Below are 25,202 nucleotides of genomic sequence, written 5' to 3' on the forward strand. Positions count from 1 at the left end.
TGCTGTACACATGACAAAGTGAGCCAGCACTCAGAGTCAGAATGCACCAGCATTAGTAACTTCATATTAAATTTGAGAAATATATAACCACTCAGAAATACGCAATACAAATACCTTCAACTGTATTCTCTGCCACCCACTTCCTTCTCTCTCTCCGTCACTATCTCACCCATTGCACAGCTCACTCAGCCCTGCGCTCCTTGCCTCTTCATCCATCCCTCCACCAGTGCCGGGACTGACCAGCCGGGCTCTGCTCCTTTGCTACCCCCGGCAAAGAGCAGCCACAGTTCCAGGTGCTGGGCTGGCAGGCGGGGAGAGCGCTGCCCAGGTGAAGCCTCTTGGCAATTGCTGGAGACAGATAAGCCTGGGTGGGATTTCATTGTGTGGCATAAGTTCCCCTGCCACTGCTCAGTTTATGGATCCTTGGCTCCAAATCTTTGGTTTGTGCTGTTTTGTCATGTGAGCCATAATCTTTTGGCCAGGATTCAAAGTTGGTGTCACCACACAATTTGGTTTTAACCTCAGGTAAAAATGGAAGAATGAGGAATGCATAGAAAGGAATGAAATTAATGGAAAGAGGTGGGCAAGCGTGAAAGGGGAGGGAGTGAGAGTTTAACTACTGCATGTGGTAGTTAATAGTAGTGCAATTCACAAATGATTGCTAATGTTTTTCCCCCAAAATACCAAGTCGGACATTGTATTACAAGTAACATAACTGGCTTTTTAACACAATCCTTTATTGTGCAACAAAAAAAAATTACACAGTACCTAGAGCAGATGCATAACAACATCCCTTTCACACTTTTTTATTAAAAGCAGTGCACACAAATAAGTGGGGCCAGCCTACTGGATTCATTCACAATCAGGTAACTGAGAAGATGGAGCCAGATTCTTTTCAGTGGTATCCAGCAACAGGAAAAGAGGCAATGGGCACAAGTTGAAACACAGGAAATTCCATTTAAACATGAGAAAAAACTTTTTTTTACTGTAAGGGTGATTGAACACTGGAACAGGTTGGTTGCCCACAGAGGTTGTGGAGTCTCCATCCTTGGAGATATTCAAAACCCAATGGGACACAGCCCTGGGCAACCTGTTCTAATTGACCTGGCTTTGAGTAGTGGATGTTGGAGTTGATGATCTCCACAGGTCCCTTCCAACCTCAACTATTCCATGATTCTACATCTAGCAGATGTCAGTGAACTCAAACCTGTCAAAATCTAGGTAACTTGTCTACTTCAGCAAAGCTGAAACCCAACAAAGAGGGTAAAAGAAAACAGATCTGAAAAACTAGTTTTTATTGACTATGAAATTCATGATGTTGGTCAAGGCACGTACCAAACTGGATCATTCCTTATCTTCAGTCAGCGCCATATTCTACAGGTGTTATCCTTGCTCCCTAGTAATAAGGACACATTGTGAGGGAATACTTTGGCTATATTGTATAACTCACCCATTTCTGACAAAACTTAAATCAACAGCTATCTGGAATGCAGAAGATCCAGAGAAACAAACCTTTTCTGCACATTAGTAGCAAGAAACAGCAGGACCTGCAGTGATATTTTTAGCTGAGATCATCCTGCACCCCATATTCTGGTGGTTCAGCCAAAAGATCCAAGCAAACAATCACAAATACTCTGTTCATGTGTTTTCCCACTCCCAGGACTTCCTGTGTCTGAAGTGAATGAAACCTGAACAGAGCACAGTGCCAAACACACAAAAGGTTTGCTCCCATTTAAGAAACTTTGCATTTTGCGCATCCAGAGCTCCCTCACTGCAATGCAGCGTGAGAACATGGCTTAGTAAGTGGTCTGCAGCTTGTACATGACCACAGGACTGCTGGCAGGGTATGCCTATGCCTCCACCCAAATCTGATCGTGGCAGTACTCACTTAAGCCTCAGTTCCAAAGTGAGTTTCTAGCTTTTCTTGACTATATTTTGAGACACTGTTGGTACCTGCATTTGAGATGTGGTCCCAGGACATCTTTCAGACTCTATAAATTTTTGAATAACAAGATTTAAAATACAAGATTCTAAAAAATGAAGAGAAAATCTACTTTGGAGAACATTAGTTACCTGTAATGATTATATTGCCTTTGTAATTGAAAGCGCAGGAGAATATTTCATCATTGTGACCCTCTAATATCTGAATGCACTGGCCAGTAGCAGCATCCCAGAGTCGAGCAGTTTTATCAGAGCTGGCTGTTAGTATACGGTTGCCTTTAGGGTTGAAACATATCTTTAAAAAAAATAGAAGAGTGATATTATTTGTCAGTATGCCTAGAAAAGGAAGCATGTCTAGTGATTAAAACATGAAACCAAAAGTCAGCAACTCTTACATTTCATTTTTCAGCTAATATTAAGTATAGTATATCACTAGAATCACCCCAGAAAACTTTTATGGCTGGAAATTTTGTATATGTACAAAGATCTATCCACATTGACCTCATTACAGGACCAAGACTTTAGAATATTATCCCACCAGATCACATTTGCTCTACAATGGTAACAACTTTATTTAAATGTCATTATTCCTATGTAAAATACATATTTTATAGAGTTCTACACTAAATAACAATGTCTCTGTAATATTCAAATTCCCACTGAAGGCAACTTATTTTGTAAGATGTCTTCATATTTTGCTAAACGTTCATTGCCAAGTTTGCATGCATTTCCAGTTAAACACATATATTTTTATATGACTAACCAGAAAATACCAGGTGTATTATATAATGCAATCTTGCTTAATTACTGAGGGCAAAATGCCCACTCCTCAGAAATCAAATTTTCGAGCAATAACTTTCCCAAGTGATCACAGCCATGCAGAACATCTGCAGAAATAGATTGACTTTTCAGAATGCTCCCAGATCAGCAAATTCTCACTTCCAGCAAAGAAATCCATGCCAGCACTAAAGACCCCGATGGATACTGCCTGTAACCCTTCCACATTTCAGCAAATGTTGACTGCATTCCTCAGCACACAGTGAGTGTGAAGTATTGCACAGAATATTTTAGGTGAGGAAAGACTAGCCCTTCTGAACTTAATATTCTCTCATTAGAGCAATTATAATCAACACAAAGAAAGAGTGAGAGTTTTGTTTATGAAGAACTATTCTAATTTCAAAATATTAGTATTTCATTTACAAAAAGCATCAAACAGAAAGTAGCACAGACTTAGCACACTAGCCTCAGAGCTAATGAAAACTAACCATTTGAAAGAATGAGGAAAAGTTACAAGGATTAAATAACAAATTTTTTTAAAACTAATTAATAATTTAATTACTTATTGATATTAATTAAAATTTAAAAAACCAGAAGTAACTAAATGCCTTTGGAACTGAACTTTGGCACTGAAAATTGAGCTGGACAGGAAATTCAGTGAAGTACATGAGTATGCTTCTCATAACCAAGTGGTTTTTGAAATGGGCTTTAGGCTTCCAATTCCCCTGTACAAATAGTCCCACCATGTATTTTGCCACAGAAATATGGTCTTTCTGTTCCTTTCCATAATCAGGCATGCAGAGAAATGAAAAAGAGTAAAGAGGAGTAGATCTAGTGAAAGCAAGAGAAGAGGGTGATGGCAAAAGTCTCAGAAGGCAATAGCCTTAAGATGTCATCAAGAGACTAAAAAACTTAGCTTATTCTTTAACCTTCTTCCCGTGTTGTGGAATAACTGGTGGATTGGATGTCACATAGAAATTAATAAGAAAGAGTGCAAATCATACAACTCACCTTTGATATTTCACCTTGATGCCCTTCTATCTTTGCAATGCACATTTTTGTTTCTGCATTATAAACTCTTCCTGATCCTGTTGTAGTAGATAAAAATCCATTTGTGCTTGTTCTGCTGAGGCATGTATTTCAATAAGAACATTTTAATAGGGCCGGAAGGGCCTCATCTTCAGGTTTAATTTCAACAGAAGTAGATGGCTATCTTACTAGTTTTCCCCAAGGAAAAAGGGTATCAAAAAGTATCTGTAATATGGTTGGAAAAGGTTAACTTCAAAATGGCTTCTGCAGTGAAACTTGCAAAATGTCCACTTTGAACAAGGACCACTTTAGTCTGTAATTTCAGAAAGCTTTTTACATTGTATTCAGAAAGCTTTCATGACCTTTCAGATATTTGTTGTATTTAATAAGCTATTAATTATAAGCTAGTCATTGTATTTCAAGAAGCTTTTTACATTGTATTATGTCTTAACTTAGCAACTACAGCAAATCAGATCCAAGTAGTGTCCCCCCATCTAGTCTGGTATGCTGTTCCTGAAAGTGCAGAATCAATACACTAAGTAAGTATGTTAAAAAAAAAAAAAAAAGGTATCATCATTATGTGCTATAATAAAATGCTGTGCAGGTAAATACAGAAAGCTATTTATTGTGATTCATAAAAAATAATAAGCATACAAAATTTGCTGCATACCAATAATAAAACAAAACTGCTTATTTCACTAGCTCTTTACTGTGCATTCTCTTGCTGTGTATTAGGAAGATCTAGTAGCAAATCCACTACTAAACTTTCAGCCACCTTTTTCATTTAAGCCTAAATTTGAGCTGCTTAAGCCAAACTTCACTCAAAAGCTACTTCCCTATATTTTTTAAACATAGTTCCAGCCACGAGAGAATTATTTCCCTACAAGCTTGAAGTTAAAGGGGAAAGATGTTTTGATTTGATTAATGTGTGAAATATGAAAATTTTCACTGGGGAAACCTTCTTAAGTTTAATGCTAACTTTCTATAATGGAACAAACATAGCTTGATCTGTAGTTTCAAGTCACGAACCTCTGCTTTGATCAAGCTCCACTTAGAGCAAAACCAAAGGAAAAGGTCAAATGTGTTTTTACACTACCATTGCAATCCTTATAGCGGTCCCAATCCAAATCACTTCACTTACCATCAGCAGAGGCAGTTGCAATACGCTGGCCAGCATAATCAAAACAGACATCCAATATTTCATCACTGTGACCTGTTAAAGTTGCTACATGTCTCCCAGTCATAGCGTTCCACAGCTGCAGATGCATAAAAATAAATAAATAAACCATCTAAACTACTACAGGTAAATAAAAGTAATTCTTGTGCTTATTTTGACTAATTTCCTTGATAGGTATCTAGCTGATCAGTAACGTGACATGTATAGAGCCTTTCTGATGTCTGGCTAGATGTATTAATGTGAAACCTGGATATAAATTAATAAAGAGTCACTGCTTAGAGTTTAATGCAGTCTGATATATTTTGTATTTTGGAGTATTGATTAAACGAGATTTAAAAATATATATCATTATTTAACTGGGCTTCACTGAAATGAATAAGCTCATATAAAAAGCTCCTAGGTTTTGCTTTTAATTGTAAATTCTTTAATGAATTATACATACCAGCTCTTTCAGTTACAAAAGATATATTTTTATATAAAGCAGATGATGAGAAAGCTTCAGTAGAAACTGAGCTGAAAAGAATTCTAAAAATACAGTAAAAAAGCTATCAGAGAGAAAAATCAAATTCAGCAAAAGAATCAGTATCTATCTCAATTACTACAATCTGCTTACATTACCTAAAAAGAAGGAAAAGCAGTAGCTAATTAATAAAGAGACGATACCTTTGTCAAGGGTAATAATATACAACGTGTGGGATCTAGCAAGTGAAGCCCATCAAATTAGTTCAATTCACTCCCTCTTGTGCCCATCTTAGTCAAAACTAAACACCTGGAATTTATTTTGCTTTCCTAGTTCCTTTCTTTTTCGTAAATCTAGCTGTTACAACCTCTCATTTATTTTAGTTCTGTGATACCACACACAAAGGTATTTATTCAGATGAGACTCCAGTAATTCATCTTGTGGAATGTCTTTCAAGCTATTCAGGTTTTACACGTGACATGGTGGGCTTGGACCTCAGAAGTATGTCAGATGCTGGATTCCCCCATTCCTCCTTTGATTCTAATAAGCAAAACTCCACCCTCACGGTAACAACTTCTACAATAAACCGTGAAGAGTTGGATTTGGAAATATTACAGCTTCATCTGTTCTGTAGAGGGCAAAATAAAGGATGCTATAAATATGGGTGCTCTACTCTAAATGCTAGTATACCAAATTTGCAGAACTTCTGAGCACCTCCACCTCAGTTCTGTTTCAGTGATGTGCAGATAAGGGTAGACAAACTCTCACCATTGAAATGTACACCTTTCGCAATTTAGCACTCAAAATCACAGGTATTTTTACCGAAAACCTATCTCTTCCTGACCTGCCAAAAGTCACATTTGATGGCTGTGCCACAAGAAGCAATAAGCAATTACCCCTGAGTTAGATTCCATGACATGACCTGCAAAATAGTCCTCCTTTCTCTTTGCTACTAAAGCAATAAATGAGTTGTAATGGCATTCCAAAACATGCCTTCTAGTTTAGCTATACCGGGTAACCTTACAAACCACTCAGCTAATTTATAGAAAAGGTTTTTAAATAAGCTACAATGTTTTTCTGAATCTGTAACAAGAACTACAGGGATTCACCATATTCTACGTAAAATCTGACAATAAATTACTTGTTGCAGCAAGAGAGATCTTATACAGGAGTGGCCTGTCCATATTTCACTTCCTTACCATGCACGTTTTGTCCATTGATCCAGTGACAATGAGAGAGCAGTCCCAGCTGAACTGTGCACTGCTAATCTCTCCCCGGTGACCTATTAAAGTATGTAACCTCCTAACAAAAAAAAAGAAAATTAACATTTTTAGTGTGTATTTTGATACAGACATGTATTTATAAGCAAGCTTGTAAGATGGTATAATTAAGGGGTCCAATCATCACTGTTTTATCCATTAAAGGGCTTAAGTGGAGTGATGCCGCTCATTTAGACTCTAGTACATCACCTCCATTTTTTCTCTTTGATACAGAGAAGAAATAAGGAGTAAAATGGAAGAGTCCTCTCTTCTCTTTAACAAGCATTTCAATGAATGTATTCCCAGTGAAATGTTATGACTTGGTAATGCCAGAAACAGATTTCTTTTATTCATCTACATCCAAAGTACAAACAGCAAGTTTTTCCACGTTAATCTCCCAGTATCCTATTTCAACAAATTGCAAACAGTATATCTTTCAAATTCTGTATCACTGATGTGTTTAATCTAAATCTTTTTATAAAATCCACTGCAGATCAACTGAGATTAATCAGGTGCTTAATTTGAGCATATACTCAAGTAACTGACAAATGAGGGCAAAGCTGAAATATGACTTCTAATCCTCATTAATGCTAAACTTCTTGCTGCACAAGGACTGACAATGCTAGTTCCATTAAATTCTTCAATCAGCTTTAGCTGAATAGAGAGGTACAATTAGCCATTAGCGTTTGGTATGAATTAATGGCCTATAAAGCAGTGAACTCCAAAAAAGATTAATTGATAGACATATTAAAGGATTAGTAACTTAAGATATTATTACAGTTCTAATATTACCATATCATTAATAGAAAACAGTTTTAAGTAATGGACAAAGTAATGACTAGAAAAACAACTAAATGCATTTAAGTAACTGAAATGTTATTAGTTGGATAAGATATAGGAGAGCTAAATTAACATATACGCTGAATGAACAGATCACAATGCAAAACTCCTGAGCAAATGAATTTTCTATTTGTTTATAACAAAAACTTGATTATGCTCATGTCATCTTATAAAATTACTTCTTCTAATTTCTAACAATGTGAGTCTGTTGTAATTGTACAGACCTTTTTAAAGTAAAAAAAAAATCAACAAACAGAAAACAGTAACAGTGAAAAACTTCTTAATTTTGTGAATATTTTATTTGGCCATCAAGACTGCTGTTATTGTTATTACAATCCTAATACCTAATCATGACAAACATTTTGATTTCCAAATTTTGAAAAGGCAGTCCAATCTTCAACCTGCTAAAACTCCAATCAGCAAGCTGAAGGAATAGCAATGTGTGCAACTTGTCTCACAGAAACCATGAATTAAGAGATATGCAATTAGGAAAAGCCTGTATAATAGGGCTGTGAAATACCATAAAACTTATCCATTTAAATTAAGAAAAAAATTAAGGTTCAGTCATGCTTCTTTAGTCTTCAATTTCCACAAGTATTACTGGTATAAATATTCATGAATAGTGAAATTTAATATGTAGATGCTCTAGTATTTGCACCACAATTGTAAAAAAGAAGAAACTCTCTCTCACAGTGTTCTGGCGTCCCCCACTCCTGATCCCAGTTACAGGCTGTTAAATCTGTCAAATGAAGCTCTGAAAACACCTTCTAATGAACCATAGCTGACTGCATTTGTCATTGCCAAAACTATTGATGAAATACACTTTCATATATTTCCCCCCCCCTTTTTTTTTATTTTAAACATTTTTGATGTGAATCTTGAACCTTCTGAGATTTAAATTTCTTGTCCCTACTTCAGCTCCCTCAGGACACTTCTGGATAGCTCTCAGAAAAAAACTGAGGAACATAGGCGTTCATCAAAGTCAGCCAGCAAAACTGAAAGGATCTGGAAGCATCACAGTCGTATTTGCAGAGCAATGTTTCTCATCTATTCGATACAGTGAAAGGAAAGAGCACGCACAACCCCACATACAAGATTTTTGCAAATTTCCCTGAAGCAGAATTCAGCAAAGTGTGATTTGCTCACAAGTCTTTCTTAACTGCAACCTTTCTCTATTACTAAACGTGCACATGACTCTCTGCCATCTCAAAGGCTGCATGCTGACCCTGGCATGATTACATTGCCCACCAGCTAACTACCAGAGCTACTAGTGTTTAAACAATTTCCTCCTTTATATTCCACTTCCTGCTATTTGATCCTGATGTGAAGTTCACAGTCATTTCTTAGAAAAAAAGAATGCAACATGAAAATCCTAAGACTTTGACTTCACTACGGGTCCAGACGAGACAATGAAAGAAGAAGCAGTTTTCCAACAAACATATGTGCAAGAACAGCAGGCTGAACAGCAGTGCTGAATCCAAAGGCCCAATTTGCTGAGTGAGTGCCTCCTAGCCATGCCAAACATGAAACTGCTTAAGTTGTATTTGCTCAAAGCTTACAGCATCAAGCCCTAAATGATAAACTATGTGTACATTACCTTTTTTAATAACATTACTCTGGTTTTGAAGCGATACACATTAAGTTCATTATTCCAAGATATCACTACGCATACACTTTCCCTTCATATATTAATTACAGAGATATTCCCCTTGTTCTCACAAAGACAGACATCTTCTCTGGAAATTTAATAGAATCTTTATCTTCATAAATTACTTTGTCAGTAATCAGGGCAACCATTTTATTACAGTATTCCATTTACACTGAGTTTCCAGTTGAAAAACAAGAGGATTTGTCAGGATAATATAACCAGCTAGTATTTAGCTACTACATTATTATTTGTTGGCATCATAATCAAGACATTTTGTTCTCTGCAGTCAGAGTGACCAAATTTTCTCCTCTTTATAAATGTATACTGACATAAAGCAGTGTGAGAAGGAAAACAAACCCTCTACGTTTTTTCAAGACAAAGTGACCAGACCAATTTCCTATGACATAACATACATTTTCTTTTTATTTAAACAGTCTGTTTCATCTAAAAAATCTAAACACCTTCCAAATCATGAGTTTCCATACTGATAAAATATCTTCCTGTTTAGAGAATTCCCTAGTAAAAAACACAGGATCACTCCATTCCATCTGCCTCCTTAGTGTTCATAAGAAAATGGAAATTTAGAATAAAAATCTAAACCTTTTGCACAGAAAATCATTTGGTGAGCAGGATTCCTTTTCAGAAGAAGAAAGGGAGCAGAAGTAAGAAAAGGAAAGATGAAGGAATGCCTACCCAAAAAGAAGTAGAAGTGCAAGGTCTGTAATTCTTGGCTTAACATTTTCCCTTTCATTTGTCATTAAAACATGAAACACAAAATGACATTTATTAATACTTCAGTACCTGCCAGTGCCAACGTCCCACACTGCAACTGTATGGTCAAAGGAGCCAGTGATAATCCTATCTCCTGTGGTGTTAAAAGACAACGCAATAATTTCTGCTGAGTGCCCCTGAGAGGATTTTAAAAAAGGAGTATGAGAATGTAAATAAGACTTTTTCCAGACTTAGTTCAATAGGTAGCTTTTTCAGTAGCATTAAAAAAATCAAAGAAATTTTATTTGTATTGTTACATAATCCCTCTATAATGCTTTAACATATTAGTTACTGCCTTGTCCAGTATATCACAATTTTGACAGAAAGGTCTACTGGGCTGTGGAATAGGCAATATCCCAACAGCTGCAAAAATCAGGCACATCACTTAAGCACTAACCAGTAAAGTGCATGAGCAATCCTGCAATGACAGATAATGAATCAGACATGTCACTGGTCTTTTCCATATCTACTTTAAACAGAATCACATTTGTTCACCAACACATACTGAAATCAGATGAATCTGAATCATTTACAGAAAACTACAGTACAGCTTGTCATTGGCCTTGGTGCAGACACTTGGAGAAATGACCGTAAGCATACTTGGAAGCTGAAGGTCCATCTCTTCCACTGCTCCTTCCTCTGCTTAGGGCTCTGAGGGAGAGAAAGTCAAGGAGGAGGAACTGCCTCCCCCGCTCTATAGGTCACATACACCAAAGAAAGAAGCTTATGCACTGCCCATTATGCAGAATTTGTGTGAGAGAGATGTATGGAAACTTAGCAGCTCTGGCCAAAACACTGAATCCATGGAATCCTGGCATGCCATATAAAGCAAAGAGAAATTACATCTAGAGATATCGGGATAACTTTCCTCTGCTTACTTTTTCAGGAAGAAGACCCATAAAGATGTAGCTTATGACCTTAATGTTCTCAAAGTTGCTTTATGTTAATGCAGAGGAGGCAATAAATTACAGTATAGCAACATGTTTTAGTGGGTAATGGAAGGCATTCCGACTTGTAACAGTAATGTCACTGAAATGAGAAAATCGGTCTTTTGATGAATAGTATTTATTATAAAACACCATAAATTCCTTATTCCCTTCAAGTTTGCTTAATCTGTTTTGTAATTGCAGTCACTGTACGACACACCTGTTAACACAATTTTCTTTGTTTTGAAACACAAATTAAGAAGTATATTGTTATTTATCTCAGTCAGAAAACTAAAAAAGCAAGAAACACCTTAAAAAATATAAAGACGGAAAGCATACACTTAAAGTAACTGCTTCTTCTCCTTTCTCTATATCCCATAGCTTGGCTGTAGTATCCATGCTTCCAGTTGCCACTAAGGTGCTTTGAAGATTAAAGGATAAACATACCTGTAGCAAAAAAAATTGGAGAAAAAAAATGGAAAGAAGATGATTTATATAAATTTTCTGAAAACAATGGGTCAGAATTAAAATTTCTGAATATGACAACAATCCCACTTAATAGTTTATGACCTACAGAAAATTGCAAGGTGGTTCTGAGAGTTCACTAGGAAACAAATCCTTATCACATAGCTCGGACAACTACTCAAATCAGTTGGACTAACTGGCTGCTTTTACAATGACTATGTGTTAAAAAAAGACTTACTGGAACATTTCCTGTATTATTTTCTGAGCCTGGATCAAAATTCAGTTTTTAGGTTTTTTCATTTTGCATCACGGGGAAAAGCTATTTAGCTCCCAAAGTTTAAACCAAAATCAGGATTGAAGCAGTTAACTAATTTATTAACAACAATGATTAACTGGCAATCAGAGAACTATACATTCAGGATCAGGACCAGAAATGTAACACACAAACCACAACACTAGATACTTATGTAATGTTAATAAACACCTACAAATTTCTAAACACTCTTCTGTAACCCCGGGAATTTTTAATCACACGCGCACATTCACACTGTCGCCTGTGCACACATCCCTTTCTCGCGTGGGTTCGAGGCTCACGCTCCCTTCTAGGAGCGCAGCTGCCCTGCTGCACACCCCTCCTGGAGGAGACCTGCCCGCTCTGGCTTGACGGAAATCGTGCTGCTCCTACAACCTGCTGATCCGCACGCTGGAGGGAAGGCAGCCAAATTCACATACATACACCTCTGAGGGGGCTCTCTTGTTGCACCCTATACTGACAACCCCCTAGTGGGATGCGGATGGCCAACAGGGAGGCCGCGCTCCCTGATCTAGGGCAGAGACAGTGATGCCGGTAGGGCCGCTTCCGGCAGTGCCAAAGCAGGTTTTGAGTACTGCTGTTTCCAGGCAAGCGCCTCCTCCTCCTTGTTACAAATTGCCTTGCTTCTTTCATCCTTATTTTCAGGCTTTTCTACTTCTTTGTTTCAAACACCTCTTTGAAATCCCCAGTTACTGTGCAATCCAGCTGATGGTTGTCCTCCTCTCTGTCACTGCCATTTGGGGGCTGATGGATGTCTTGCTCTTTAACATGATCAGTTTGGGGCAAACCGAGGGTGTGTATCTGACTCACACATGCTGTGTACACTCACATGCGTATCTTAACAGCTGTTGTTATCTAGGTCACTTGCCAAAGGTTGGATGTGTCCCCACCATTCCATATTTATTTAATAATGAAAAAGCATGAACGAAACCTTATCAATTTCCTTAATTCATTTTTCACATTAAAAAATGAAGTAGTCAGCAACCTGTTCTTTGTATTACTCAATACGATTGTCCTGCTAATAAAGAACAGCAGGTGCCACACAAAAAGGAAAACAGCAGTTGAGGTCACTGGTGCATTTTTATTATGGTGCCCTTTTCGTTTTTAATATTGAATAGACATGGACATGCCCTTGCCAGCAATGCAACACATGCAATAACGGTCTTCTTTTAGAAACAGGTCTCATACAGAGAAACACACAATTTTCTGCTGGGTACACTCGTCTACCAGTTTGTTAGCACAACTCATAACATGTTAGGCCTAATCCCACCCCTACGGAAGTCAGAGGAAATTGAAAGGGCCTTTAAATATTTAGCTACTTGATTTATAGAAGCAAAATCATTACAGTCTGTCTCAGTAAGCAAACATGTTTTTCATCTTAAGAGATAACTGTTTCAAATACCCGTGGAACCAAAAACCTACTGAAACCAACCCTACCTTCCACCAAGATAAACCAGCATTTTCTTACACTGGTTATAGACCTTGCAATCTACAAATCAAATGTAGAGTTTTTCCAGAAACAGTTTCCAGAAATGCTTTACTAAGTAATGATTCTATAGCTACTTTTATGCAGAAATATATTCTGCACCAAAACAGTGTTTCAGTAGATTTGCCTCGCTCTCTGAAACTGAAATGCTGTTGATCAATATAGCTACTTCTGCTATTAGGCCTCCTAGTGCATTGAAAAGGAAACTTAGCATTTCTAAGCTTAAACTGTTTTGTTATCATATATCTTTGGCATTTCCGTATCCCACATATTCTCAGTTAACATACTTAAAATGCTATTTTATTTCAGAAATTCTTCTATGACTCCCATCGGTCCTGTACTATTAGTACAAATGTTAATGTAAAAGACAGCAATACAAGCGATGATGTTCTTATGTATTCAGTTCTGCAAATACAAGAGGCAGTGTAAAATATTAGAAGAAAATGGGTAAAATGTAAACAAATCAAGGAATAATAAGTGCAATAAATTGAAAATTCAAATTGTTCTATTGTTTTCAAAAATGTGTTAACATTTGACAAAGGAGAAATTGTAACAAGATAAGACTAAAAATAACCTCTCAAACTGTGTACAATGTTTTGTTCTATTTCTTCAGAACTGTCAGAATGCTTCTTCATACATGTTCCCATACAATGTCTGAATGTGAGAACAGATGCAGAATAGTAGCCCCTTCCAGTGTCAACTCACAGTTACTTGAAGCCCACAGCTATGTATGACTTTGTGTGGAATGTAAAGGAATAAGAAACATCCATCAGTACTCACTATTTCTGCAGTATGTCCTCTGAAAGTATGATAACATTTTCCTGTTTCTGTACTCCACAATTTGCAGGTTTTATCAAAAGATCCAGTGGCAATCTTGTCACTAAATGGAAAAACACTGTCATTTTTATTTAGAAAAGAGAAACTCTGATTTCAAAGACAGTAGAAAACATACAAACAATATACTAACTTCAAAGCATAACAGCAGTATATTTCTTCAAACTCTCTCAGTCGCAAGCTCTTAGCTTAGCAATAAACTTATTCAATTGGTAGTGGCTGCTCCCGTGCAGATTTGCAAGGAGGAGAATGGGAGCTGGGAACTTCTCTCCTTATGCTTCTGTGCACAGAGCAAAGGACAATTTCCATCACTTCTGTCCACGGTCACATACCCTCTGTATGAGCTCAACAAAACCACAGGTCAACGATCAAGAGTTCCTTGCAAGAAGCTCACGCAGTGATTTCTGCTCTTGCACGCATTTTGCCACATTACAAGATCCTGGAGCAGGCTTGCACAAATGGAAGTTATATTACAGTAAAAAAAATTTGTAGACATAAATAGTTTCTAAAACAGCCACTGTGACTATCCATTAGGGCAGAGGTGTTCATAACTGTTGACTAACTTACATTAGGGGTGAGGTTATCTGCTGTGCTTCCAGACATACTCAAAAGTAACGTCATTTCATCAGACAGACCTCCCATAAATTCAGGGTTTGTTTGTTTTATAAACAGTTATAAACCGGTATTACAAACAGCTTACCCAAACTTCAAAGGTCCAACTCTCCTCCCACTGAAGTCAATGGGAGCGTTGTAACTAATGCAATTAGAGCAAGACCAAACTGAAGTTAGGTGCCCCAAAAATGCAGTGAGGGACACTGTACAGAAACCTAGAGATTAGCAGAAAAACATTCTTTTTTACTGGACTTTTAAAAGTAGCTCAAGAGTCTTATCAGGTTTTCTCTCTCATACAGATAGCAGATATCTGCTACATATTGCTTCTCCACTTTTATGCTTTTATGTCACAGTCTAGTTATTGATCTCATCACAAATTTTTGTTGTACGTAGTTCCTCTGGACTAAGTAGAACAATTTCATAAATTGTTCTTTTAAAGTAAGAGTAGAAGACACAGTAGGTTCTAGTCCTTCCATTTAGAAAGAACCGATGATGCTCAGAATAACCTAAGAACAAGTCTTTAACATTTATTTCCTGATGTTAACTGTGTACTGCTCAACTGGTAAAAAAGACATCTGACAGTGAAAAAAGTAATGCATTTCAATGTAAAAATAGAAATTAATTCTATCTTATTTTGCAGAGAAGCAAAATGATTATTTTGACACAAAAGCTTCCTCAGGAAGTGAATGACAATAAAACTTCAGTACCTAACTGTGGAGGGCCATGACAGGGTTAAACTGGTGGAAAGTTGCAAGTAGCAAGCAACAGGAGCCTCAGACAAACGTACCCAAGGACACTGGTGCAGCTGGAAATGATACATCCTGAGAAAGTACAGATAAACTAGCAGAAGCCAGTGGGAACCAAGGTTAAGGGCAAGACAGCTTTCCTAAACAAGTAGCAAGGTACAAGGCATGATCGCTGTGTGCGTGATCGGTGCCATGATTGGCTACCTGTGACATAATCTGTATAAACCACCAATCAAGGGTCAAGGCGCCGCATTCCTGTACCTATAAGATGGGCAAATTGCTGAATAAAGTTGGAATTGAATCTGCATTCTGTAAGTGCGTATGATTCTTTCCCATCACTCCCGCGGACCGCGACACCTAACATGTAATTCCCTTTATTTAACAGGTGGCAGCTCTGACCAAGGCAAACAGTTATTGCAGAAAACAAAAGATGCACAAATGCATATCTGACATCCACACAGCGGCCCCCTGCGGATTTTATGAAAACTACTCGACAGCTTTGACATTTCCAAATCATGTCCTAAATAATAATGAATGTGTAACACCCAATGGAGAAATCCACTTTTGTTATGATAGAAATGCTATTTCTCCATAACTGAAGCAATACAAGTGGTCATAAGTATTTCTCTTCTATTATATACAATTACATGGAGGCAGTAAAGAATGATTAACATTCAGAACACAATCTGATTATATAGATATTATCAGAAATAAATCCATGTTTCAATGTTATTTATATTGAGTCATATATATTTTTTCAAGACACTGAATACTTAATGAAATTTAAGCTGTGAATTTCTAAATATCAGTTTACAAATTAAAGTAGAAAATATGCTAGAATGTATCTCTTATACAAATAATATACAGTGTCTTCCTATGGTTATTAGCTACAGTTTAACTTTCTCAGTTCAGAATCTGAACAGTTTCGGTTTGAGATTAAATAATCTATTTTATGTCAAAGTTCTAGTAACAATTCTGAATTTGCAAAATAGCATGATTAGCAATTATGATGCATCTCAGAGAAAATATATTTACCCATAGGGATTGTTGAAAGCTATTGCATAGACAACATTTCTATGTCCCTCCAGTGTACGTAACTCTTCTCCTGATGCAGTATCCCATACTTTGCAGGTTCTGTCATAGCTTCCAGTGATAAAGCTAAAATAAAGAGAAATTAATTTCTGAATACCACAAATACCTTAACGGTCCTGGAGCATAGCCAAATTAATTATTTCCACAGATTTCAGTCAGCATTGTTTCGGCTCCTAAATCTTTTCTTTCTTTCCAAAACATTGATTAATGACCGTGGACATTCCTTTTCTTTTTCTTTCTTTTTTTAATATTAATCATAAAAAAAATTATTTCTAATCTTTAATGCATTTCAATTAAAAATCAAGCTGCTCCTTTTGAGACACAAAAGAAAAAATTATTAGGCCTAGGCCCAGAGTGAAATCAGCTAATGCAGAATTCCGCTACAATCTAAGTCCCAAATGAATTTATGTCAAAGACTCATTTGCTTTTAATGACATTCATTTTTTTGCCATAAAGGTGCTTCTTTGTTAAATGTATTAATTATCAACAAGCTATCATCTTGGAATAAAAAAATTATATAAACTGAGTCTCACCCACCACTTTTTTGCATTTCCTATTGGGTCTCCCAGAGAGGCCTGAAATCTCATCACCAATCTAAAGCTGCTTAGAAGCAGCATGGCTGACTTCTTTTTACAAGGAAAATAAGAACACTGAAATTCACTTACAATTTAATTTACAAATACAAAACTGGCATTAGTAATCATATATTTTGAATTTAAAAACAACTTACCGGGAACCAGATTTGTTAAATGCTACATTAGTCAGCGGTAATATATGTGCCCTAAGTACCTGAAATACAAGGGGGGAGGGGAAGAAGAAAACAAGATTTGATGCATTTTTTTCATAAAATCAAATACTCAGAATATTAAATAGCTTAATATTTTCTCCTCCTCCAGTCAACTTAGCAGTTATGACTGTAATACATTATCCACTAACTGAAAAAAACCATGCCTCATCACATTATCTCTGCGAAAATTATACAGTCTTTCCTTCATGTTTCCTTTTTCTCCAGGAAAGTAACCCTACACCGGCACTGAAAAGGCAAAGCAAACGGCTGAGGGGACCATGCCTGATGAGTTCACTGATGAAAAAAATCCTAACTGCTGTTAAGCCTCATGCAGTGACCCAAGCATGCAGGTGAATTGAGTATTTTGAACCCTTTATGTTATCAGATGCTTTGGGCTAGTACATGATATCGTTCTAAAAATGGGAAGAACAAAATTAAAGGTGCAGGTCCACCCTCTGGGGTCATAACAAGACAGGCATACAGAACTAAAACAAAGATCCCTCTCAGGACAAAATTCAACGAGGCGATTTCAAATTTAATTTCTGTCTGAATTGTTTAGGTTATGAAGGCCACTATTTTTCTAACACTGGTTCTAAGATCCTCAGTCAGACAGTATATATTCTTTATGCAAATTACTTCATACCTATAGTAATACATTTTAAATTTTATTAAACATAGGTAAAAATAGCTTCAAACACTGCCCCATGAAAGTCAGACTGTCATATTTTAAAAATGACAAAGTAGTATAATTTGGTTTGTGTTTGAGTAACCTGGTGATTGTATAACATGGTTTGTGTTTGAAAACTTTCACTCTCACAAGCTGGCTTCTGCTTGAGTCTACATTATAATAAAATCATAATTGGGAAAATCACAGCAACTGCTGACAATGAAATAAAGGGGTGTTAAAAACACAGCAGTGCTCCATCAGGTCCTCTCTGTAGTGTCGAGAATGAAGAAGACATGACTAATGAGCAAGGCCATTTAATCACTGACATACCACCAGAGCTTCAACTTTTTGTTCTTATCTCTTGCTTTCTTACGTCTTTCTCAGCTGCCACGCATAGATTCAGAAAGGAAAATGAAGGGAGCTCAGAGATCTCAGAAGAGGAGGAACTGACCAAAATGGAAGAGTAACAACAAGGGTCGGGTGAAGGACTGAGAAAGAGAGAGAGACAGAGCGACAGAGAGAGAAAGGTACTTTATGTTAGAGAAAGAGCCGTTTCTATTCTCTACAGAAAACAAGACAAGTTCTCCTTTCAGTTACAGCAGTGAGAACGGGCCTTGAAGATGTGGAGATGACAAAAATATTTTGCTTTATTCAAACACCCAAAGTATACAAATGTCTGCATCTGAGCATGGCTAATTATGGAAATTTATAGAAATTTGATCCATGACATTTTTAGGGCTCTATGCAGGCAGCTCTGAACAACAAATATTTCTAACAAGCATGAACAAAAAGGGAGGAAAAGGGTGTGGGTTTATGTTCAATTTCAGATCACAATTTTTTTCCCCAGCAGAAGTAGCACTGTTCTTTCAAGGCCCAATGCTGCAGTTGCTCCATCTACAGAGCTCTAAGTCAGCAAGAGCTGCTTGAGTCAAGTGCTACAATAATCGGTGATATCAAAAAAATGTACCTCAATTGGGCAAAATCTGCTATACCAGGCCCTAAAATAAGCTCTGCAGATCAGTACAGCATGCCATTGATTTGTAATAGCTTACAAGCTGAGAACCTGTTACAATAGCTTGCTTCTCTGCTGGGTGTCCAACAACATCATCCCCACAATTACTGGAAATTACAGCAAAGGTGGGTTTATATCGCTGCCTACATATTCTTTTTCGATTATGCTCTTGTGCAGAAGGAAAAAATATTCATTTCCAAACAAAGCAAACATATGGAACGTTGTTCAGAAAAATGTTTTCTCCCCTCACCACAGTCTCGCCACATCATATTAGTATCTCAGCAGCTTCTAATACTTGTGTATCATTTACATGCATTAAATGGAACTGAAACATAAAACAAGTTCTTTTCACACACTTCTAACTACTCTTGAGTGAAGGAAATAAGCCAACACTGATCAGATTTGCCTGCTTCTAATATTTTCAAATAAAGAAAATCAAACAATGCATTATACCCAGCAAAGAACAAAGATATAATTTACACTGAAATTCAGACATACACTTGATGATTTGTCAGTGCCTGTGATGAACAATTTTAAAAGATTATGAAAATCAAGGCATTGCCACAACAAAGAGTATATCTTAAAACACATCATACAAAACACACATACAAAACACACATAAAAATCTTTAAATTTAAGATTCCTTATTACACATAGCTTCGTTTCCAAGTTTAAATACACAAATCTGTTATATTATTCATCCAGTTGTGTCCTATTGGTCAAAAGAATCCAAATTATTTCTTGTAACATTTTAAGTTATGTTTTTAATAAATAAAAAAAAATACCAAAAAAATCTAAAAACACAAGGCTTCTCCCTCTTCCCTCTAAATTCAATGTAACACTCAATAACATAGCAATCAACAATTTTAAACAGCTACACATTGCCATCTGCTGACACAATAAAGATACAACACAATTATTTCAGACTGTAAAATTAAATCTCTGGAGGTAAATATAATTTTTTATTTTTCTTTCCACAATTAAAGACAGCTAAATCTATTCTCTTCCCATAGACTGAAGACTGGACTTGAAGTCCTGAGAGGTCACTTCTAGTCATTACTCTTAAAAAGCTTACTTATTTAAAATAAACATACAAAATGTTGTGTGCGAGCTGAAGATCAAACCATCAGTATTCAAACCTTTACAGCTTAAAAGGTGACAATTTTATTTAGTGCAAGACAGTATCAACACAGCAACTACACTTTCCCATATACAAAGAAAAGAAAGGTGGATGTGAGTAAAATAAAAGATGAAAATTCCCTAAGTGTCACTCCTAGCCTTGGGTCTGTTATAAAGATGATGTTTGCAAGGCCTGGCATTTTATTAATCTTAAATTATCTCCAGATAATGAACCACTGCATAAATTAGCATTTATAAGATCCACACTATTGGGTACATTCCTATTACTACCTTTTCATCAGCTTTGCAAGCAAAACAGTAAGAAAGACTGCTAATAATCTTCTTGTTTTTAAATACCATCTATTATTCCACCACAGAAGACCTATATGGCCCCAACCCTTGAAAAATCTCTGAATTTCTCTATCATATCCCTTGGCTAGCAGAAAGTAATGACAACTGGTATTGCTGTATGCAGCAGAATGCCTAAAATAATCATAATCTACACAAAATGAAAAACAGAAAAAAAAAATGTGTAGAAAAATATTCAGGGCCTTTCCCATCAGCTAATTTATTTGAGTTCTATTCACAGTTTTTGTTTAAACGTAACTCTGGGTGTTGCTGGTCCACAAAGTCATTTGACAAACAAGATAATTACTTTTCTCCATCCAAAACACACCCTTGTACATCAGCCCGTGTAAAGAGCGTTTGGGAATAGTTATACCTCCGGTGCTCTGGGGGAATTCCTAGCAGACACAGCCAAGCCACAGCCAGTCTCTCTAAACGCTGCAGAGGTGATTGAAAACAACTGAGGAACTGGTCAGAGAGTCCAAATTTTGTGTTCAGTTACAACATATATCAGTAAAAATGCACTCACCATATTACAACTGAAACACCCCCAAATGCCCACAATTATTTTAAGATGCCTCTGACCTTAAAAAGATAGAACTTGTGATCCTCTTTTTCCCCAAGCTTCTCTTGCAATCTTCGTACTAAATGTATGACCTGCTCCTTGCACGAAGCTGTGATGAGAGGTTCTCCTTTCCGAATTTCTTCTACTAAAGCCATAACATCTGTGCTAGTTATGAAAAATAAATAAAGAAAAAATAGATTTCATCCTCTGACAATAGTTATGATTATAAAAACATATTGTTTACTTGCAGAGAAACAAAAGTAAGCAATTATTTACATAAAATTATTATTTATATAAAATTTATCTCATTCTATAATGGTTTAAAGACACATGAATAAATCTTTTTTTGTTTCTGTACTTCTTTCCCCTTTTAGTATAGCAGTTCAGTAAGATCTGACTTTTAAAAATTTTAGCTTGGCAAGACCTCTTCCTTTTCAAAGGGTTCCCACAGAAGGTCAGATGTGGGAGAAAAGTTTCCAAAACTGGTAGTTTAAGAATAAATATCTAGATTAAAGTGGAGTTTCATAAATTCTCCAAAAGTACATGAAGTAACAACATGATAAAATATATATGAAAGTCTTAAAATAATCTCTGTCCATGGCTTCACAAATTATGCCTGTTCCTATAACTCTTAGCTATAGCAATAACTGCCAAAATGCAGTACACGGTCCATTGGCGTTTATGCAGCCCCCCAGGAAGTGGCTCACATCCAGTTGGTGGAATCATATCTGCTTTTCATATCATCAGATAAACTGCTCATTTCTGACCATCTAACCAGAAACACTGAGGGCTGACAATACCCATCAGTCAGAGCACTAACAAAGATTTATAATTGGTCCTACTGAGAAAACCCAGCATTTTATTATCATGTAAATCATCACAACCTAAAAGGGATCTTCTATATCAGTCCTCTAAAATGGAGTCACATTCTCCTAAGTTAGTATTCTCTCAGTGCTTATACTCCTGTTAACTAATATGAGACAGCTTCTGTCTTTCCACAAAGTGACTCATTAGGTTTTATCCAGAGTACTGAGCTGGACAGTTTCAGGTAGACAAAAACACGTAATTGTTTAATTTGGATTTTTCAGCTTGCATGTGCAGGTCACACTGTCTACTAAGTTTTGTCCACATGCAAGGACTCTTCCATATGACTGTCAGTAACAAGGCAATCATATTACTTCATATCTTTCTAAGCTCCATTGGTTTTGGTAACTTTACTTAATGGTGGCATTTTTAGCCCTTTCTGAAGCTCTTCCAACCAGATCCAGTTGTGTAGAGATGTTTGCTGACTACGATGACTAAAACTGTATGAGAGCTCTCAGCTTTCCTTTTTTTCCTTCTTTTTTTTCCTTTTTTGGGTGCCTAGAAGATCTTAGCCAAGAAGGTACATAAAATCTGATAACCCTGATAATCCTTCTATGGTGCCAGCCAAAAAGTTCTGTGAAAAGATCCACTAGAGATATAACTATATTCTGTCACAGACTGCGCAAAATGTCAGTAGGTCAAATAACTTCTCAAGCACTGTTGCACAAGTTACATGTAATAGCATTAAACCTATGTCAGTATAGTAACCTGCCAAGTCAACTCTCCTTCAATTAATCGTTATAACAGATTTGTTCTGTTCTTCACAAAGAAGACAGATGAGTTTCAGACTGGTGCCTTCCAACTGTCTGAAAAGCCAGGGCTAGATGTTATTAATGACTGTCTTCCACATAAGTTTCACTTGCTTCTTCATGAAGCGATTTCAGCTTTCTATCTTAGCCAAAGATATCAAACTTAATTCTAAACTTGGCTGTGAAACAGATTGTGAATTTTATTCCTCAGTCAGGCCAATCAGGGCCTGATTTTGGGATATATCAGGCCCCTACAGCTTCCATCATAATCTGCAGGAATTTAGAAAATCAGATTATGCACTCGTACTTGTTCTTCCAACTACAATTGGAACCCAATTACAATTAGATTCCTAACAAAAGAAACAGAAAACTTCCATTACTTTCAACAGAAGCAGATACTTAGTTTTTCCACACAGATATATGAGAGGGAATTATTAATACTTACTTACCTATCTTACACTATCTTACCTTAGAGATAAGACAATTAATTAATCAACAGGAGTGATCTGAACTTATGCCTAGTTGTTGTTTTCAGTGATTTCAACATGTCCATTTAATGAAGTGTAACTGGGAGCTGAATCAGACCTGGTTTTTGAAAACATTCTGAACAGAAATATTATTACAGTACCTAAGAATTAACTATCACTAATTATAACATTACAAGTTTGGCACTATAAAACTCAGTATTTCTGCTGGCTTTGTACAGGCATCTTGATAATCGTAACTCCATAAGCAAAAAGAGCTTCCACCTCTGAACAGTGGCAGAAAGCATGATGGTAATATTCAGTTGGAATGCAAATTCTGTATTTAAAATACAAGCAGAATGAATGACTGCTTTTTCTCTTTTTGCTAGTTTGTTTTAGCGCAAAAGACATAACTGACCTCAATTACATTTAAAATAACCAAGTAGAGTTGTACATGGTCATGCTATAAAACAGCATATAGTGCTGTTATCTGAAGTGGAATCATACTTACTCAGGGCTAAGATCAAGTAGATCTATAGATCTGGTCTTCGGCTCACCACCTTGTACATATTCCAGGATAATTCCTTTAAAAAATATGATAAACAAGTCTTAAATAGATGTTAGGGATTTTGTGATGCATACTGTAGATCTCAATGCTTCCACTTGTATTAATTACACCACTGACTTCAGCACACCTACCTCCAATTCATGAGATTCGAACTAGAGTGACAATTCTTGTTGTAAATTAGCAGTGATGAACAACTCTTATGTGTTTATAGGATAATAGATATTAAACATTAATATTCTAAATGCTATATTTATGATTCATTTTCAGTTCTGGAAATAAACAACTTTTTTTTTCCAACACCTTTTTGTATGATTTCACCAGCTCTATTTTCAAACAAGTTGTCCTGAAGATACTTTCTGTAGTTTAGTGTTCCAAGCAACTTGGAAAATACATTTTACAAAAACTGTTAGATTTAATTTCTCTGCTTGCGAAGGCCTCTGCGCAGTAACACACAGAAAATCATAACACGCTTCTCATTTCTAGGTATGCTTTGACACCTGTGCAAGATGTACTTTGAGGTGAAGTATTAAAATGCTTAACCACATTGCTTTCTGTTTCGCAATAGTCATTAAAGAGCTTTGCTGCTCCTTGGTTTCCCATGGGAAAGGATATTTTGGATGAATTGTCATGTCATTTTGCATTTTACCAATTTTGTAAGAAAAATATTTAATTTGGCAGAAGGGCCTGCTATTTCATCAGGCATTCAGAGATTAATTGTCATCTCTACCTTATTTCATTTCAGAAAACACAGGATGTCTCCTGAATGAGTTAATGCCAAACCACGAAGGCAGCTTAGCAGCATACCGTTCTAAAGCATGGATCTGCTCAGAAAAATCACAAAACAAAGAAACGAAAAACAAGTAATAAGCCAGCTTTTTACCAAACTGGTCTTTTAGTAATGCATATGCATTTTTGGTGCGAACTACTCATTTCCACAACTTTTGTTTTGATTTTTTAAAACTCCTCATTGCTCTACAGAGCAATAAGACCATCTCATTTTTGCAATGATAAAACCATTATTTCCATGTCGGATCCTGCAGTGAGCTTCTCCTAGCTGGGAGGCGATACACGAAATGAAGCGCTGAAAAATTCACTGCTGAATTCCAGATTTCATTCCAACAGCAGGTGCATGGTCCACTTCCTCACTCCTGCTCTCCCCTGCTACTTACAGCACCGTCAAGGCATCAAGGCAAAACACACACTACTGCAGGGGATTTACAAACCAGAGAAAGGGCAGGAAAGTTACTGAGTTTTCGGTAACCAGCTGCGTTTGTAGAACTGATAGCTTGCACTAGGCGAGGGTGCTCTGAAAATAATACCCCCAGACTGGGAGCATTGCGCCATTTTATTAAATTCACCTCTTTACCGTTTACATATTCACCATTTTAATAAGTTCACGTTTCAGTTGGCAGCAGGTAACACGAGAATACAGAGTAAATTAACTCAAATCATCGGAAAGCAGCGAGCACGCCCGTGAGGGTCACGGAGAAGAGGGGCAGCACAGGACGAGGCGGCCCCGGCCCCGGCCCCGCGGCGCGGCCTCCCCCGCCCCGGCCGCGGCCCGCGGCGCCACCTGCTGCAGGGGCAGCGCGACGCCAGCGCGGCCCGGCCCCCCGCGCCCCCCGCGCCCCCGCGCCGCTCCGCACCCGGCGGGTAATAGCGCAGCAGCAGCCGCTTCAGCCGCAT

At 37.0% G+C, this 25,202-nt stretch overlaps 1 protein-coding gene across 1 annotated transcript; it reads right to left on the minus strand.

Annotated features, from left to right (window-relative positions):
- Positions 1 to 740: 740 nt before the first annotated feature.
- DAW1 (dynein assembly factor with WD repeats 1) lies at positions 741 to 25,202 on the minus strand. Its single transcript, XM_067302189.1, has 13 exons — positions 25,163 to 25,202; positions 23,460 to 23,532; positions 20,892 to 21,036; positions 17,107 to 17,165; positions 16,320 to 16,442; positions 13,873 to 13,972; positions 11,168 to 11,275; positions 9,933 to 10,039; positions 6,584 to 6,686; positions 4,889 to 5,003; positions 3,730 to 3,806; positions 2,074 to 2,236; positions 741 to 1,396 (listed from the first exon to the last, which is right to left on the minus strand). The coding sequence occupies exons 1-13, from the start codon at positions 25,200 to 25,202 to the stop codon at positions 1,362 to 1,364; spliced, it is 1,248 nt and encodes a 415-aa protein (XP_067158290.1). The 3' UTR covers positions 741 to 1,361.

The sequence above is a fragment of the Apteryx mantelli genome, chromosome 9 (genome assembly GCF_036417845.1).
Source record: "Apteryx mantelli isolate bAptMan1 chromosome 9, bAptMan1.hap1, whole genome shotgun sequence".
Classification (NCBI taxonomy): Eukaryota; Metazoa; Chordata; class Aves; order Apterygiformes; family Apterygidae; genus Apteryx; species Apteryx mantelli.

Coding starts and splice junctions, on each gene's coding strand:
- DAW1 (XM_067302189.1), bottom strand. CDS start 25,202: ATGCGGCTGAAGCGGCTGCTGCTGCGCTATTACCCGCCGG. Junction 13,973..16,319: donor GCTTTCAACAATCCCTATGG/GTAAATATATTT, acceptor TTTTCCATTTAG/TGACAAGATTGCCACTGGAT. Junction 10,040..11,167: donor AAGAAGCAGTTACTTTAAGT/GTATGCTTTCCG, acceptor AAATCCTCTCAG/GGGCACTCAGCAGAAATTAT.